Raw genomic sequence first — 17,025 nt, 5'->3', positions numbered from 1 at the left:
TTTGTCTATAGCTTCGGCGAAGGTGAGTGGTTCATGTGAGGAGTTGAGAAGATTGCGAATGTGTGTGATTCCTGCCGTATGCCAGCTGGTGAAGGGAAAAGAGGCCCGTCCATTGTGAAAGTCTAAGAAACGGAGGAAGTCTAAGAAAGGAAGAAACGGAGAGTGGAGACAATGTATGTCTAATGATTTCCTAGATCTTTTCCATGCTAAGATAGTAGAGGTTAAGAGGGCATTGTCAAGTTGAGGCATCTTCAAAGTAGCATTGCTGGCATGTAGAATGTAACTAAGGGACAGGGGGGCACATAGTTGAGAGTCCAGCACCGAGTCAGTGAAGACAGTCGTGGAGCTGAGCCAGTCCATGGCTATGCGGAGAAGGCAGGCCCTATTGTATTGCTCTATATCAGGCAGGTTTAGCCCCCCATTTTACACTGATTGGGACAGCTTGAGGAAGCTTATCCGAGGCCGTTTGTTGGCCCATATAAACTTAGATATGTGCGCATTAAGGAGGGATAGGTCTGATTTGGTGAGTAGTATAGGGACCATTTGCAGTACATAGAGCAATTTGGGAAAGCTAGCCATTTTGACAAGGTTACATCGTCCTAGGAGGTTGAGGGGGAAATTTTGCCAGAGGCCTAGTTCAGTGTGAATTTTAGTAAGAATAGGTTGGACATTGTAGGAATAAAGAAGAGAAGGGTCTGCAGGTAGTTGAACACCTAAATAAGTGAGATGGGTGGGGGCCCAGCGAAACAGAAAGGAAGGGTCCCAGCCTATAGTGGCTTGTCGAAATATAGCTAAGGCTTCAGATTTATCAAAGTTAATCTGCAAAAGAGGAGAAGCGGGTTATAGCTTCTTGTAGTGCCGGGATTGATTGTTTGGGATTTGAAGTAAGAAGAAGGATATCATCCGCGAATGCTATAATTTTCAATTCCTGAGTACCAATCAAAATGCCCCTGAAACTGGTTAAATTGATAATGTGGCGTATAAAGGGTTCTAAGGCCAAATTGAAAAGGAGGGGAGAAAGGGGGCATCCCTGTCTAGTTCCCCTTTCGAGGATGAAAGGAGACGAGGGAATATTATTGCCCATCACCTGCGCCGAAAGGGTTGTATAGAGGGAGCTGACAAGACTACAGAACTTCTCTCCGAAATGTTGATGGCACAGGACCCGATCGAGGTGAGGCCAGTCGATTTTGTCAAAGGCCTTTTCTGCGTCTAGGTTAATCAGGATGTTGTCTACTAAGTTATGAGAGCGAGAGTAAGTAATAGCAGCCAGAGCTGCTCGTATGCCTTTCACGGATTGCCTTTGTTTAAGGAAGCCCAACTGAGCTGGTGATATGATGCGGGATAGACAAGATTGTAAACAAGTGGCCATGAGTTTAGTTAGGATTTTAAAATCTTGATTCAAGAGGGATATTGGTCTGTAGGAACCAGGAAGGGAGGGGTCTTTGCTGGGTTTTGCTATGACAATGATTTTAGCCTCATTGAATCTAATAGGGGTTAGTTTAGAGGAAAGAATGTGATTTTAAAGAGAAGTGAGAGTAGGGGCCAATTCATCACACATCATTTTGTAGAATTCTGCGCTATAACCATCAGGGCCAAGGCTTTTATTATTAGGCAAGCTTTTAATAGTGTCTATGACCTCCTCAGTAGTGATTGGGCTGTCTAATAGGTCCCTTTCTTCCTGAGAGAGGATCGGAAGTTCAGCGGATTCAAGAAAAGAATAGTTAGCAACAGGGTCGTCAGGGCCCTTGGTGTATAAGGAGTGGTAGAAACGCATAAATTCGGTGCAGATAGATTTGGGGTCTGAGACTAATTTATCCAAGATGTTGATGGCATTGATCCAAGTGCGGGATTTGGGGCCCTTAATCAAATTGGCTAATAATCTGCCCGACTTATTGCCCCATCTGTGGAACTTATTCCTTTGATAGTCATAGGAGAGTTGGGTCTGTTCAGTGAGGAAAGTGTCATATATGAGCTTTGCTGAGAGATATGCCTCTTTACAGGCTGGGGTATCATGTTGTTTGTATCTCCGATATGTGGAGGTGAGCGACGCACTCAGAGTCTGCAGCTGCGAGAATTTTTTCTTTTTGGCGTGAGTATAAGACATAACATGCCCTCGAAGGACCGCCTTAGCAGCACCCCAAAATATGGGGGAATCTAGCGTTTGGTCACTATTGTCTAGAGTGTAGTTAAGCCAGGACTGTTTGAGGTGAAGAAGAAAGTCAGAAGAGTGTTGGAGATATGTTGGGAAACGCCAACATGGGGGGTTACGAGGAGACAGAGTCATGCGGATATCTATGGATATAGGGGCATGATCAGAGATGATAATGTCTGCAATAGACGTATGTGTAACCTTGGGGAAGAGAGACGTGGAGGTGAAGACATAGTCGATGCGAGAGTGGGAAGAGTGGGGATGAGAGTAGAATGTGAAGTCTTTCTGGGTTGGGTAAAAGATGCGCCACGGGTCAAGTAAGTCGAGTTGTGTGCAGAAAGAGGATAACAGTTGAGAGGTGGGAAGAGAGGCTGAAACACTTACCCGAGATCTGTCCATGGATGGGTCGATCACCAAATTAAAATCGCCACCTACAACCAAGTTCTGACCACCCCATTGTAGGAGTGTCGACAAGAGAGCTGCAAAGAAAGAGTCAGGGGAGACATTGGGAGCATATACATTAAGGAGGGTGTACAGGATGCCATCAATCAATGCGTCAAGTAAAATGAATCTACCCTCAGGGTCAATGTGTTTCCTGCTGATCGAGTGTTGAAAATTAGCATGGAAAATGATGGCCACTCCCCAGGATTTAGTATGATATGGGGCCGCTATGCATTCCCCTATCCAAGGAACCCGCAAGGAATTCCGAGAGTCATCTAGCCAGTGCGTTTCCTGAAGAAATACTATCTGAGGAGCCATACGGTTTAAATGAGAGATTACTTTCTTTCTCTTAACAGGGTGATTAAGACCTTCTACATTCCAGGAAATTATACGCAGCGGGGTATTATTAGAAACTCCAGTACTATGAGAGGGTGGGGAGGCCACAGAAGCCATATCAACCCACACCTACAGTTGGGAACAACATGTGAAATATGTGAGAGGTAAAATGGGGTCCCACCCCGTCCCAGCGAGCGGGGGGAAGACAACCTAGGAGGGGCCTGAGTCCCCGGGTCGGGCAGACAAACCAAACCAAAAAACACAGAAACAGTAATATGAACAGTAAGAACTGTAAACAATTGAGGAGTAAACTAGAAGCAGTCATGCTTCACATATATGGCACTCCGCAAGCGAAGCCCGCAAAAAAAGAATCAACACAATGATAAGCAGTAAGGTAGTATGCAATAGTCAAAGTCAAGTATCAGGTAAAGAGAAATGTAGTTTCGCCTCTCCCGGGTCGTCAAAGAACAGTGGTTTTCCATTTTCGAAAATCCGGAGGCGGGCTGGGTAGAGGAGAGAAAACTTGACTTTAGTGTCAAAGAGGTGTTTGCAGATGGGGGCAAACTCTCTGCGCTTGGTAGCTACGAGTGCTGAGAAATCTTGAAAGATGAGGAGGCGTTCTCCGTTGTAGGATAAGGAAGCCATTTTACGATAGTGGTCAAGGAGTCTCATCTTATCAGCATAGTTCAAGATTCTCATTATGACTGCACGGGGACATCCAGCGGGGTTCCTCCGCTTCGGTCCGAGCCGGTGAGCTCGCTCAATCATGAGTGGGACTCCTTTAAGGCCCATACCTAATTGCTCCGGGATGCCAGAGGAGAGGAGATCCATGAGCTCATGACCCTCGACCGATTCTGGGATGCCAATGACCCTCAGATTGTTAAGCCTGCTGCGATTTTCAAGATCATTGATCTTCTCTGATAGGTCAGCATGTATGGTTTTCTGGGCTGAGGACAGGTCATCTTCCAGCGTAGAGATTTGCTGTTCTGCTTCATCCAAACGTGTGGTATGGTGGTTGAGTTGAGTTAGTGTGGATTCAATGGCCTCCTTTATACCCGCTAATTTTTTGTCTAGCAGGGGACCCAGGACAGCCACCAGGTCGTTATGCTTCATTTTCGTCTGTTTAACTGGTGGTCTGGATCTACGTGTGCGTTGGGACGCAGAGCGTGAAGTTGAGCAGTCTGAGTCAGAGGAGTTACCCCCAGGGGTTCCATCACAGGATGGCAGTGAAGCCCCCACAGAAGTCATGGACGTAGGAATCAAGAACTTTTCCATGCAATCGTAGATTAGTAACCGCTGTGGAGGTGCGCAGAGAGTAAGAAATGTCAGAGGTGTGTCGGGTCTCACACGCGAAGTGCCAGGCTAATTTGGTGTCATATCACCGTGGAGGTAAAGTGCGCATCAAGGTTCGGGGCGAGCTCATTCAAAGGGTAGGATGGTACGATTACAGTCCGCCCAAATCCTGAGGAGGGTTGAGTGAAGGGTGGGTAATATGCAGGAAGGAGGGCAGCAAGCTGAGTCAGGTATATGGCGGTTCTGTCTCGAAAGGGGGTGGAGAGTTCCTCACCTCACCACTAGCATCGGACGACACCAATAGTGCAGCTCCCATCTCCCACCGCATCACGCCCCGGCACAGCCTAGGTACGGTTATGTGTTATGGCCAGCAGCCTATGCAGTGCACGAAAAGTGCAGGCTGTATCTCTTCTCCCCGAGGGTATCAGGCGTGGGGGGGGGGGGCGCGCGGGCTATATGGGTGAAGATCCCGGTAGCGTGTTAGCAAGAGATGGTGTGTAGGAGCCGCACAGGGAAGGACACCTTACCAGTTATATCGCTGGCTGCGTAGTGTTGGTGTTCTCTCCCCTGTATCCTGCTCCGTCTCAGGCAGCCGCAGCAGGAGGGGTGAAGAAGCCGCCGGGTCCCGCCGCCACATCCAGGAGGCCGCCCGCAGCACCACCAGCCAGAGTCTCCCGCAGGGTCAGTGATCGCGGGTCAGATGGCGTCAGGTCCGGGGTCCGTCAGGAGGCAACGAGCGTGGCTCCGTGTAATTGCAAGATGGCCGCCGCTGTGGAGTACCTTCATCCGGAGGTCCCGAGTGCTCTGCTCCCGCCGGCTTCACCCACACAGAGAGGGCCCAGATGGTAAAAGGGAGCGGGGAGGTAAGAGCTGGCGAGCAGCCCGCCAGTGAGGACAGACCCGGTCACCCGTGCGCTGCTCCGTCACCCGTCCCGGATCTCCTCCAAAATTTAGGCCCCGGCTTCGTGGAGGGGAGAGGGCCGCAACCCGCAGAGTCGGCCTAAGCCTCCTCCCGATTCCGCGGCATGCTTCCTCAGAGACAGGAGTACAGGGTGAGAGATTGGGGCACAGCTGCAGGGGGAATGGGGGTGCAGAGAAGGGTAAAAAGGTTTTTTTTGCACGGATGCAGGCAGGAGCCCTCAAAGAGTGCAGCTTTCCCCGTTGCTAGCCAGGCCACCATGAAAATACTTCTTAACATTATGCTATATCTCTTTAGGACCATACCTTCAACGAACAGAATCTTATTTCACTAAGATATCCATATCAAACATGATTATAATTACTCAGGGACATACTTGTACAGAGTGTGAAAGCTACTGTACTAAAAACTTGTATTAATCCATAACCTCAGGTGAGTCTCCGCAACTTTCTTCATAAAAAAGCACAAAAGCCATGATTATATATATATATATATATATATATATATATATATATACATATTTATTTATTTATTTATTTATTCCACTGAAGACATACACCAATTTAAGATCTCTGTCCTCAGATTATACAGGCTATCTCTGAAAATACAATATTATAATACATTGTTTCTTAGTTGGTTTTCTCATGTTTCCTTAAACTTGGGATGCACTTAAAAAATAAAACAACTTGTTTATATGAGCCCCTACAGTGTAATTAAACTTGCAAAACAGCATTTTTTTTATTATTTTGGGATTTTGTCTGGCTCTACGGTATGCTGTACTACTGTAAAATATCAATCAACATATGCTTTAGTACAAGACAGAGGGAATCAGTATCTGAGGGATCCTGAAGTACACTTTAATGGCACTTGATATTTTCAGATTTTGATTTATGAGCTATATTTTATGTATAAAAGGAATGTGTCATCCTCAATCATATGGATATATGTTCCCCAAACCCTGTTGCCACCCTTCCTAACAAATGACAAGACTGGCATTGCTTTATTGTATGTTATCAGCAGTGGTAGGCAAAAGTCTTATTATTCTCCATTATGTCTCTCTTAGTGACATACAGAGCCAAGAAAACCCAGATTGAAGAACTGAAGGAGAGGAAATGATTCTCCTTGGCCTATATCTCATGTATGAGGCTTCCTTTTCAGCAAGCAGAAGGATGCAAACAGTGCAAACAAGAGGGATTCCATTTCTAAACACAAATTTTGCTAAATCCCCAAATTTTAAACATAAAATGAAAAATATTGATCAATACTACACTGACTTTCCAAAGCTGACCTGGTAAAAAGTAAACTACCCAGTTCAATGCATACGGCTGAAATTGCTCCCCTATCTTTACATGTCTCATACAGGTGAAAAAGTTGAAACTGTACCATTGCTGACTCTTCCCTTGTTTATAAATGAACTAATCCCAACTGTCCCAACATATACTCTTGGGAAACCAATTTCCGGTGTGGAAGCTTGAGCCCCCCAAATATTTGTGCTGCCAGTATCCATGTCTATACATGTCATTTTTATTTTATTTTCATCTTATGGAGTAGCACCACAAAACATTTAGAAAAATTGGCTCTGATGGGTATGGCCATGTTTCGATGGGCCATGGCCATGCACCAGTAGCAGCTGGGCCATCATCCTGTACTGTTGCCATGCCCTAAAACCTCAATTTGCATCTCCTGTGCACCATTGCTGATGCACATGGAACCAGCTCAGTACCACTCTACAGGCTGTCCCAATGGGGAAGGAGAGGCAGAGCCCACAAATTATGGCTGCCCTGGCTAAAGCAGGATAGATGTGAGGTGTGGAATCCTCATCTGCAGAGCCAAGCAAACTTACAATTAACTGTTTAGAGCATAAGTTCTCAAACTCGGTCCTCACACAGTTCATGTTTTTCAGGTCACCTGTAGATTTTTAAAATGTGACAGTTGGTGGTAAACAGTGCACCTGCTGGGTGACATGGAAAATGTGAACCGTGTGGGGTCCTGAGGACCGAGTTTGAGAACCACTGGTTTAGAGAAATTCCTTCTTTTTCATAACATGAAAACCTGCTGCGCAGGAGTGATAGAGAGCATTGTGAACTGTATTTATTTAAGTGTGGACACATGTATTTTAATATGTTCTGTACTATACAGTCTTTGATATATTACTAATGTTGAATATCTTCTTAACATTGCATTTTTGTTTTCAGCCATTTTGTCTGTTTTGTTTTTATGTCTTGTTTGTAGCTGGGATTTCAGCTTAAACTTTAAAAAAACATATAAAAAGGCACATCTGAGTACAGTACAATATAATTATCAACATGTAATTCCAAACATTATTACTTTATATAAGGAATATTTAATAATCTGAAAGATTACAATACCTTCATCACTGTTGTCATCCACTAGGATAATTTCCTTTAGAAGATGCACAGGTGTGTGATTCACTGCACTGTGTACTGATCGGAGAATCACTGACAAGGCTTCGTTTACAAAGATGAAAATTATTGAAATCTGAGGAAGTTCCTTAGGGTATTTTAACGTCTTGCACCTTAAACAAAACAATATATTGCATATAAGATACAGTATAATAAACAGTATATGGGATATATAATATACAGTATATAGGCTACCCACCAAGAAACATGAAATATATAAAACAATGGGGGTAATTCAGAGTTGATCGCAGCGCAAATTTGTTAGCAGTTAGGAAAACCATGTGCACTGCAGGGGGGGGGGGGGGCAGATATTAAATTTGCAGAGAGAGTTAGCCTTGGATGGGGTGTGTTCAAACTGAAATCTAAATTGCAGTGTAAAAATAAAGCAGCTAGTATTTATCCTGCACAGAAACAAAATAACCCACCCAAATCTAACTTTCTCTGCACATGTTATATTGCCCCCCCCCCCTCCCACACACACACACACACACACACACACACACACACACACACACACACACACACACACACACACACACAGTGCACCCAGAGCAGGAATATGCAGGAAGCCCTATCTGGATGCTTTTGGGGTTGAGGAATTGAATGTAGAGGGTGAAAGTGATCTGAAAGGAGCAGGACCCTTCCCACAACCCTTCCCACAGCAGCTGGAACCTATGGGGATAGACTTCCTTTAGATTGCACACTTCTCCTTGCATTTGTGCAGGGGGCACAAGCAGCACAGGGGGACCATGTCCCCCGTAGCAGATGATCAAGGCTTGACCCCTCTAACAGCCCGGGCCCAGGTAATTAGTAACCACCCCTCTACCACCTTGGCACCGCTGGAGAGAGTGTGTGTAAGCTATTGTTACTTCAGTATTTTTTTCAGTGGGCTATCCAACAGGCTGTGGAATGACATACAGTAAGTATAATCGACAGTAATTCTCAGTCCTCAGCCTGTCATAATCTTGTGGAACATGCTTTTGCGCACATTTAAAAAATATTATGGTTTAGAAAACAATGTTTCTTTTTTAAAGAGGCAATGATTAGTGCCAGTAACATCCTGCAAAGATACATAATGCAAGGCTCCAATAGGCCTTCAAGTTTCATTGAATCTGCTTCTATAACTCACATGAAGCATGACAAAAAATTCTTATTATTACACGTGTATGATATTCTGATAAGTTGTGTTCATCACTATTAATCTTAATAAGAGGGGTAGTTATGTTCATATTTGCGCACATTAATGGCCACCTCCCAGTCACAGCATGAAAAAACATTTCTCATACTGTACATATAAATCACAAATGCGCCTTTCTTTGTGCAGACACACTATGTGATGCATGTATCGTACGAGGTCTTAGTGATTTTTGCACAATTGCAGTTGCAAAAAGTCACTCAAATACATGTACTTAGCATTGTGAGCAACTCTGAATCAAGAACCTTATAATGTGAAGTAGTAGCCAGACAATTCATCACTAATCTGATGGGGTGAGGTGTAAGGTTTCCTAAATTTTCATACAGAAGGCATTTTTAAGTTTGCCTCCCAGCAATGTCTATTTTAATTATCCGAGTTAAGGTACCTTTTCATAAAACTTCTGATTTAGCCTTCTCGGGACAATATGTGTATTTTTGGTGAGGGAAGGATTAGTTCAATTCTAGTTGTGAGTAATCTGGTATGCGCTTGTCAGCAAACCTTTAAAGAGTAGATACTTTCTTACTCAGGTCTCATATGTCACTTAGCCTCTGATTTTATTGCAGGTTCTTAAAATAGCACAATCCTGGTTATTTTCTCAATCTACTCTAGACGGCAGTCTTTGGAATACAGAGGCTATGTCTACTTTGGGTTCAAAATTGTATCAAAATCAACCACAAATGCACCCTCATCTCCAAGTCAACATCATGTGAGCTTACTACTAAGGGGCCAATTCAATTAGCGGTGATATGCCACTACTGCTGCTTTGACCGGCTGCTCATATTTCCATCATATACAGTAGATGTAACATTGGCATTTTTATTGCACACCTCTCTGGGGTACCAGAATATACAAGTGATGTTACTTCTTATAGCTAATTCTGCAATGTGCTGTTCTAAAATGCGATATTGTGGCCTTTGCCACTAATTGAATTTACCCCTAAGTATTTAGAAAACATAAAATGCAAGCAGGTGCTCATTAGGAGCACACACATGTTCACCAATGTGTTCACCATTAGTATGAGTTATCTACCTTGTTGATTTTATTTATCTGTCAAAATCCAAAGTAAATAATGAGATACACAGACTTTTATTGTATAACATTATGTGCGGTATGGTAATGTATGCTTGGAAATGTATGCACATATTTTTGCATATAATATAATCATAATTAAGTTACTCATGTTTATATAAATCTTAAAGCTTTCTTTGGGGCATTTAAAAGAAGAATGTAAAACAAAGAAGCATTACTGTTGATATTTAAGCTGTGTAAAATGTATTTGGGTCAACTATCCATACTGGAAATGAGCAAAATAATTCATGTTACAAGATTTATTGGATTTGGTTGATTTGTGTCCCTGAACATTCTGAAAAACTAGGGTAAAGTCAAACATAATGAAGCAGTGAGTTGCTATATGACATGTATGTTACAATTTTTCATTAGGTTGCTTCAAAGTCAGAGAAGAATTTGCAGAGGGAGGGGGGAGGGGAACTTGGGTAACTTTTCCTATTACAACCACTCACTGGAGGACGTTTACAAAGCACACCCTGGTTAAAACACAGAGGAGCAAATGTAATAAGGTGAGAGAAGCCGGCGGTACAAGAGTTTATGTAAGAATGCCCAACTTGGTTTTGCCTTGCCGTTTTGGATTGCTGCTTTAAAAATATGGGCATACTGGCACAAAGTCCTGCACCTCTGGCAGCCTGCAGGCTATTACATTTAGTCCAAAATGTGCATACTAAGGAGTAAGTTTGCATTACCACAAGGGAAGAATAACAACTTTAATGTTCTATGCTGGACACACAGCACAGTAAAAAAAAACCAAAAAAAAAACAACAACTTGTACACACAAAGTGGCATATTCCATATATGTTGACTTAAACATTCTGGGTCAGCACTGGAGTTCTAGGTGGTCCAGTGGAATAGGTCACTGTGGGAATGGGCCCATTATACAGAGCCTGTGTGGCTGTATCCTTAACTGACATAGTATAGGTTCTACAGGGATCTCACAGCCTACGAGAATGTAGCAGGGAAATATATTGTGTCAGCGAATGACATGGACGCATCGGGTAGCTGTCCATATTTGTTTGGCCATATGTCATGTACAGAAAGTGTGCATTACAGTATCAGTTCTAATGTCTGAGAAAGAGAAATTAATTTGCTGAAATATAATACTTAATTTGCTGGAAAAAGCTACACTAATTATTTTAGCTATGCCCTAACTCAGTGCATGAAAAACAGATGACCCTAGGACCAATGATGCCCTCCAAGCCTTTACCTACATCTCCGAGCTCCTTGCTGCTTTATGCTCCATCAGTCTTTTCCTCTATTTTAAATTTGTCAGCCACCTCTTTTATTTTTTACTGTATACCAATGTAACTTAATCTGCAGCTCCTGGTTTTATTAACCTGGGGGCAGCAGGAGAAGCTCAGCAGACAACTTACCAGAAAAAAAAGAATGAACTTGATTACAGGGGAAACTGCTGACCTCAGTATCCCATGGCCTCACAAGCACTACATGACCTCTTGACCATGCAGCACCAGCAGCACAACTGAAACCATGAGGAGGGCCATGCAGTCTACAAAATGATACCCCTCCTTCTTTCACAGGACAATGCTTCATGAATCCTGCTTACATCTTAAAGACTGGGTAAGGGATTTCTAGGCCCTGTTACACACCATTGTCCAGCCTTGCACCAAACTTGCAATTACAGTTTGAAACTCACATTGAATTGTTAGATTTATTTATAATAACTTGTAATACTAATTTATTTTAAATTAAAATGCCAGTTGATGCTATTCTATATTAATATATCTTTCTTTTAGTAAATGTACTGTTATACTTGTTACTTAAGGATAATGTGCGCCTCTTCTGAAGGTTAGAGAGCAGCACATTTTCAACCCCTGAAGATGGCCGTCATTGCCCTAACTAGTTACCCAGTCTACCTATTCATGAGATGTTGATTGTTACATTGTTTTTGATCCCAGGAATAGGTGAAGGATAACCTGTCTTACAAAGAAGAGTCATCATTACATAATAATTAATCTTTCAATACTGACATTCTTCCTAGTTATAAAATCCTCCTCTTCAGTGAACAGCTGCCATGCCTTGGCTGACAGAAACATTTTCCACTTGAATACGCTGTAAGTATTTACCAGTTCTGTAAGCTGTGTCTTTCTGTAGATTTCCTTGATATGAACTTGAATTCTCTTGTTAGTTTGTCTCCTATCTATTGTTACATTTAGTGGCAGCGTCTCACCTTCAATGGTGAAAGATCAGGCTCAAACAAATGTTTCAATATTTCCAGCTCCTTTATTTCTACAGCAATTAAAGATAACACTGCTCTGCTGCAATGTAAAGGCATCTGTGTCTGGTATTTTAGCAGTGTACATGGTTTGTTTGATAGCAAGTAAAGAACAGAGAACAAACTGTTCTTATCAAGAGACTTACAGTAAATTAGCATCTGCACATGAACTGTTTGCAAAGTCACCATTTGTATCCATGAACATGAATCTCTGTCTTACTCAAGCCCACTATATTTATGAATTATCCTTGAATTTACACTGTTTTTAGCTGCATCTTATAGAAAAATCTTTTTAGAGGTTGGGTATAAGAATTAATTTTAAATTAAAACAATGATCTCAAAAAATATGTAGTGACTTAGCTTTGCTACTTAGATGACATACTGTACTGATGATCTGGAGTAACAGTGATGATGATCTTAAACACTGTTCAGTTCTTGAGAGAAAAATACTCTAAGTCTAAGAATTACAACAGATATAAGGGCCCATTTATCAAGGATCACATATTGAATGTAATCTGGGCGGGATCTTACTGCCTAGGATATCATTGCAATATGCAATCCCATTGGGTGAATGTATCACCCAACACCCACCCGCCCCTGTGATGTGCTCTGCAGCTTTCCGGGGGTCCTGATGCATTTCTGGTGGAGGGCTCACGGAGAACCCAGCCAGATCTACTTTCCTTGATCTCTAACCCATAGGCTACAATTGGCTACAGCAATAAAAAGATTGTAGTAGCTGTGGGGAACAATGGGGGTCATTCCGAGTTGTTCGCTCGTTATTTTTTTCTCGCAACGGAGCGATTAGTCGCTAATGCGCATGCGCAATGTCCGCAGTGCGACTGCGCCAAGTAAATTTGCTATGCAGTTTGGTATTTTACTCACGGCATTACGAGGTTTTTTCTTCGTTCTGGTGATCGGAGTGTGATTGACAGGAAGTGGGTGTTTCTGGGCGGAAACTGGCCGTTTTATGGGAGTGTGTGAAAAAACGCTACCATTTCTGGGAAAAACGCGGGAGTGGCTGGAGAAACGGAGGAGTGTCTGGGCGAACGCTGGGTGTGTTTGTGACGTCAAACCAGGAACGACAAGCACTGAACTGATCGCACTGGCAGAGTAAGTCTCGAGCTACTCAGAAACTGCACAGAGAAGTCTTTTCGCAATATTGCGAATCTTTCGTTCGCAATTTTGATAAGCTAAGATTCACTCCCAGTAGGCGGCGGCTTAGCGTGTGCAAAGCTGCTAAAAGCAGCTTGCGAGCGAACAACTCGGAATGACCACCAATATTGGAAATGCATTGCATTCCCAATATTGGTACATCAGGCTGCATCACATACCCCATAGAAACCTATGGGGGATGCGGCTGCGTTCGGAATTACAGGGATCGCTGTGATCCCCCTTCCTACATTCCAGGAATACTTAATATTTGTGGCTAACACCCCAAAACAGGTGTTTTCAGGGACCTAGCAGCAAATATTATTTGATAAATGGGCCCATAAACTGAGAGAACTTTACCTTATTGGACCATAAGATTTCTCAAGGTCATGATGTTAAATTAATAAACTGATCTATTGACATAGAGCACAGCAACCAAAAGGATAGTTTCCATTTCCCACTCAGAGTTATGAATATATTTGTAAAGCGGCAATCATTTACAAGACAAAATCAGGTTGGTTTTGCCTTGAAAATAATTGGCGCTCTAAAAATATGGACATACTCACCAGTGTTCCTGCACCGGCATTACTGCACAGCCTTCATCTCGCAGGCCATTACATAAGCAGCCAGTTCTAGTTTGTTGGTGTGAATGGGACTATAGTACACAGGTTTTGCAGTCCGGCTCTGCGACACTGATTTTGGCCAGGGTTTTACCCAGGTCTGCTGAAGTTTGAGAGGGTATTCCCAAACTACTCTACCCAGATTATGTTAAAAAGAGCTCAATGAACTTCTTTTAAATAACCCTTTCCCAGCAAGTCATGGACCCGAGAAAAAACCCTGGTCACAACCAACCAGTGTCGCGCAGATGGAACACAAAACCTGGGTAGACCCAACTGACACCAACACACCTGAGTTTTTCACGGGTCTTTGTCTCAGTGTCAAAGAGGTATCAACATGAGTTGAAACTATAATAATTTTCTGAGCTTGGACCTGGAATTTTGGTGAGAAGGTGGTATAATCTGGTTATTTGTCTATCCTACATAATTCTGGGGAAAGGAAGTATGAAAACTACTTATTTTTTATTTATAATGTCAAATAATGTTTCCAAAATAAGGAATAAATATAATACTAATAATAAATTGATTAAATTTGTATTCTAGACCTAACAGAAGACTAGATGTGCAATAGAATAAATGTGACACTGTATTGTATTTTATTTTGTATCAGCTACTGTTTAACATTTGCATCTGACAGTGGCATGTGTGCTAATTCTGTCCCTGTTACTTACTTTGTTGGTCTATAGTCTGGTATAGCACGATCCAGTGAAATTTTCTCACTGAGGTAGGAGTTGTAGCCATATTTTTCATGTGGTCCTTTAGCTTTTTCTTCTTCATCAGGAGTAAGTGTCGCTGGAAGTCCACCTTTTCCCCGTCCACCATATCCTTCAATAAGACCAAGTGATTTGGATAAACCTTAAAAACGGTAAAAAGAGGATGTTACTCTAAACTGTGTGTGTAACACAATATGAAAATGTTTATTCCCTTTGCTTTATGCAATATACGAGTTAGTTAAACAACTAAAAGTTTGAAGCAAATTCTGTGGTATATGATGTATCACTGTGTTGTTGATTGTGCATCAGTAAATGGTAGCATGCTTGGTTTCACATTAAAATATAATATACATTATTCTATCTAATTTCTTCAATTTATCTTTATAGTTTGACTTTATCATACTTTTACAGTGGCAAGTATTTGTTTCACAATTTTGCCATTGCCTGCAGCTGTCACAACCATTAATCCTTGACATAATATAACAGAGAGCTATGAGAAGACTCATTATGAAAACAGAACACTGTGATGTGCAGGAAGGCTAAGGGAACACGCTTCTACACTTTTAACAGGAATTGTTTTTCATTGACCGTGTAAGTGAATATTTAATGTCTAGAACAGTTTATGTGTTTTTCTGCTGTACTGCAATAATGATTTTAGTTTTAAACTTGTAAGTACTACTTTTATATATTTTGTAAAAAAAAAAAAAAGATTTGACTTTCATTTGGTAGCACATTGTACGGGCTAGATGCATCATCGCTTGGAGAGTGATAAAATTGAGAGAAGAAAAAGTACCAGCCAACCAGCTCCTAACTGCCATTTTTCAAGCACAGCCTGTAGCATGGCAGGTAGGAGCTGATTGGCTGGTACTTTGGGGTCTATTTACTAAGTGGACAGAGGTAAAGTATCATCCAATCAGCTCCTAACTGCCATGTTACAGGCTGTGTTTGAAAAACGGAAGTTAGGAGCTGATTGGCTGGTACTTTATTTCCATCCACTTTATCTCCATCCAAGGCTTAGTAAATAGACACCTTTATCCCCATCCAATTTCTCACTCTCCATGCAATGACGCATCTAGCCCTAGTAGTCTTTAGATGTTTAAATTCAGATAAAATGTCCCCCAAAATTTTCTTGCACATTTTTCACAGTTACTGTTTTAACAATTATTCAACTTTTAGAAATAAACCCCAATAGTTCTCTCTTTATTTTCACATCAACAAAACAATTGCAAATTGTGTGTATAGTAAGCAATACAACATCTCTTAGCATATTTGTGCACGGGATTTATTAAGATGCCTTTGCATGGGAGTCCAGAATCAGTTTCCCATGCATTTACCAGGACCTTTCTGGAATGTGTGAAAAGCCTGTATGGAAATCCATGGGAGCTCACATGCATAAAAGTTCAACATTTGGTATACTGTATAGTGCCAAATGGCAAATACAGGTTGAGTATCCCATATCCAAATATCCGAAATACGGAATATTCCGAAATACGGACTTTTTGAGCGAGAGTGAGATAGTGAAACTTTTGTTTTATGATGGCTCAATGTACACAAACTTTGTTTAATACACAAAGTTATTCAATATATTGTATCAAATGACCTTCTGGCTGTGTGTATAAGGTGTATATGAAACATAAATGAATTGTATGAATGTAGATACACTTTGTTTAATGCACAAAGTTATAAAAAATACTGGCTAAAATAACCTTCAGGCTGAGTGTATAAGGTGTATATGAAACATAAATGCATTCTGTGCTTAGATTTAGGTCCCATCACCATGATATCTCATTATGGTATGCAATTATTCCAAAATACGGAAAAATCCGATATCCAAAATACCTCTGGTCCCAAGCATTTTGGATAAGGGATACTCAACCTGTATACGGTACCGAGCAATATCCCTTTTTGTGATGCACTTTTATTTCCATAAGTGTTTACTGTAGGTTTACAGAGTAGGCTGGTGGCATTTGTGGAGGAATAGGAATGTGCAAATCATTGGAGATAGACAGATATAGAGAATATCTTACTTCAGCAGTGTACATAGTTTTGCAATGCAGTGCAAATACAAGATTTTATTTTGAAGGTTTAATTTTATAGAAATTAGATAAAAGGGGAGAAGAGGGTACATTTTAAGATGAACATGGCCTTACAGTATATATTTGCCCAATGTAAAAGTAAACATCGAACACAGAAAAATGACACATGCAATACAGGTGGTCCTGGTGTTCCCTCACAATCACATACCTCCCAACATTTACACAGACATTTCGACAAATATGTCCCAACTTGACATATACAAACTCTTCTTGACCACCTAGGTCCCATCCACCCAGATACATCCTCTTTTTGATTGAAACCCCTCCTCTTTTGAAGTCCACAGGGTACCTCCAAAATCAGTAAAGGTGGAAATAATCCGCTCTTTATTACAGTATAAAAGCCATACATGGGGATGAATCTAGCAATATTTTAGCAGGAAAATGTAAACATTT

General features: G+C 41.7%; 1 protein-coding gene across 1 annotated transcript in view; it reads right to left on the bottom strand.

Annotated features, from left to right (window-relative positions):
• Window positions 1-17,025, bottom strand: part of GALNT17 (polypeptide N-acetylgalactosaminyltransferase 17) — a 673,198-nt gene that overhangs the window by 419,095 nt on the left and 237,078 nt on the right. Inside the window, exons 2-3 of the mRNA XM_063953757.1 lie at window positions 14,495-14,678; window positions 7,508-7,674 (exon numbers count right to left, since the gene is read on the bottom strand). Of these exons, the coding sequence (XP_063809827.1) occupies window positions 7,508-7,674; window positions 14,495-14,678 (351 nt within the window). The remainder of the gene's footprint in view (window positions 1-7,507; window positions 7,675-14,494; window positions 14,679-17,025) is intronic.

The sequence above is a fragment of the Pseudophryne corroboree genome, chromosome 2 (assembly GCF_028390025.1).
Source record: "Pseudophryne corroboree isolate aPseCor3 chromosome 2, aPseCor3.hap2, whole genome shotgun sequence".
Taxonomy (NCBI): Eukaryota; Metazoa; Chordata; class Amphibia; order Anura; family Myobatrachidae; genus Pseudophryne; species Pseudophryne corroboree.
Note: the sequence above shows the minus strand (reverse complement) of the source record. Positions and strands in the feature narration are given on the sequence as shown.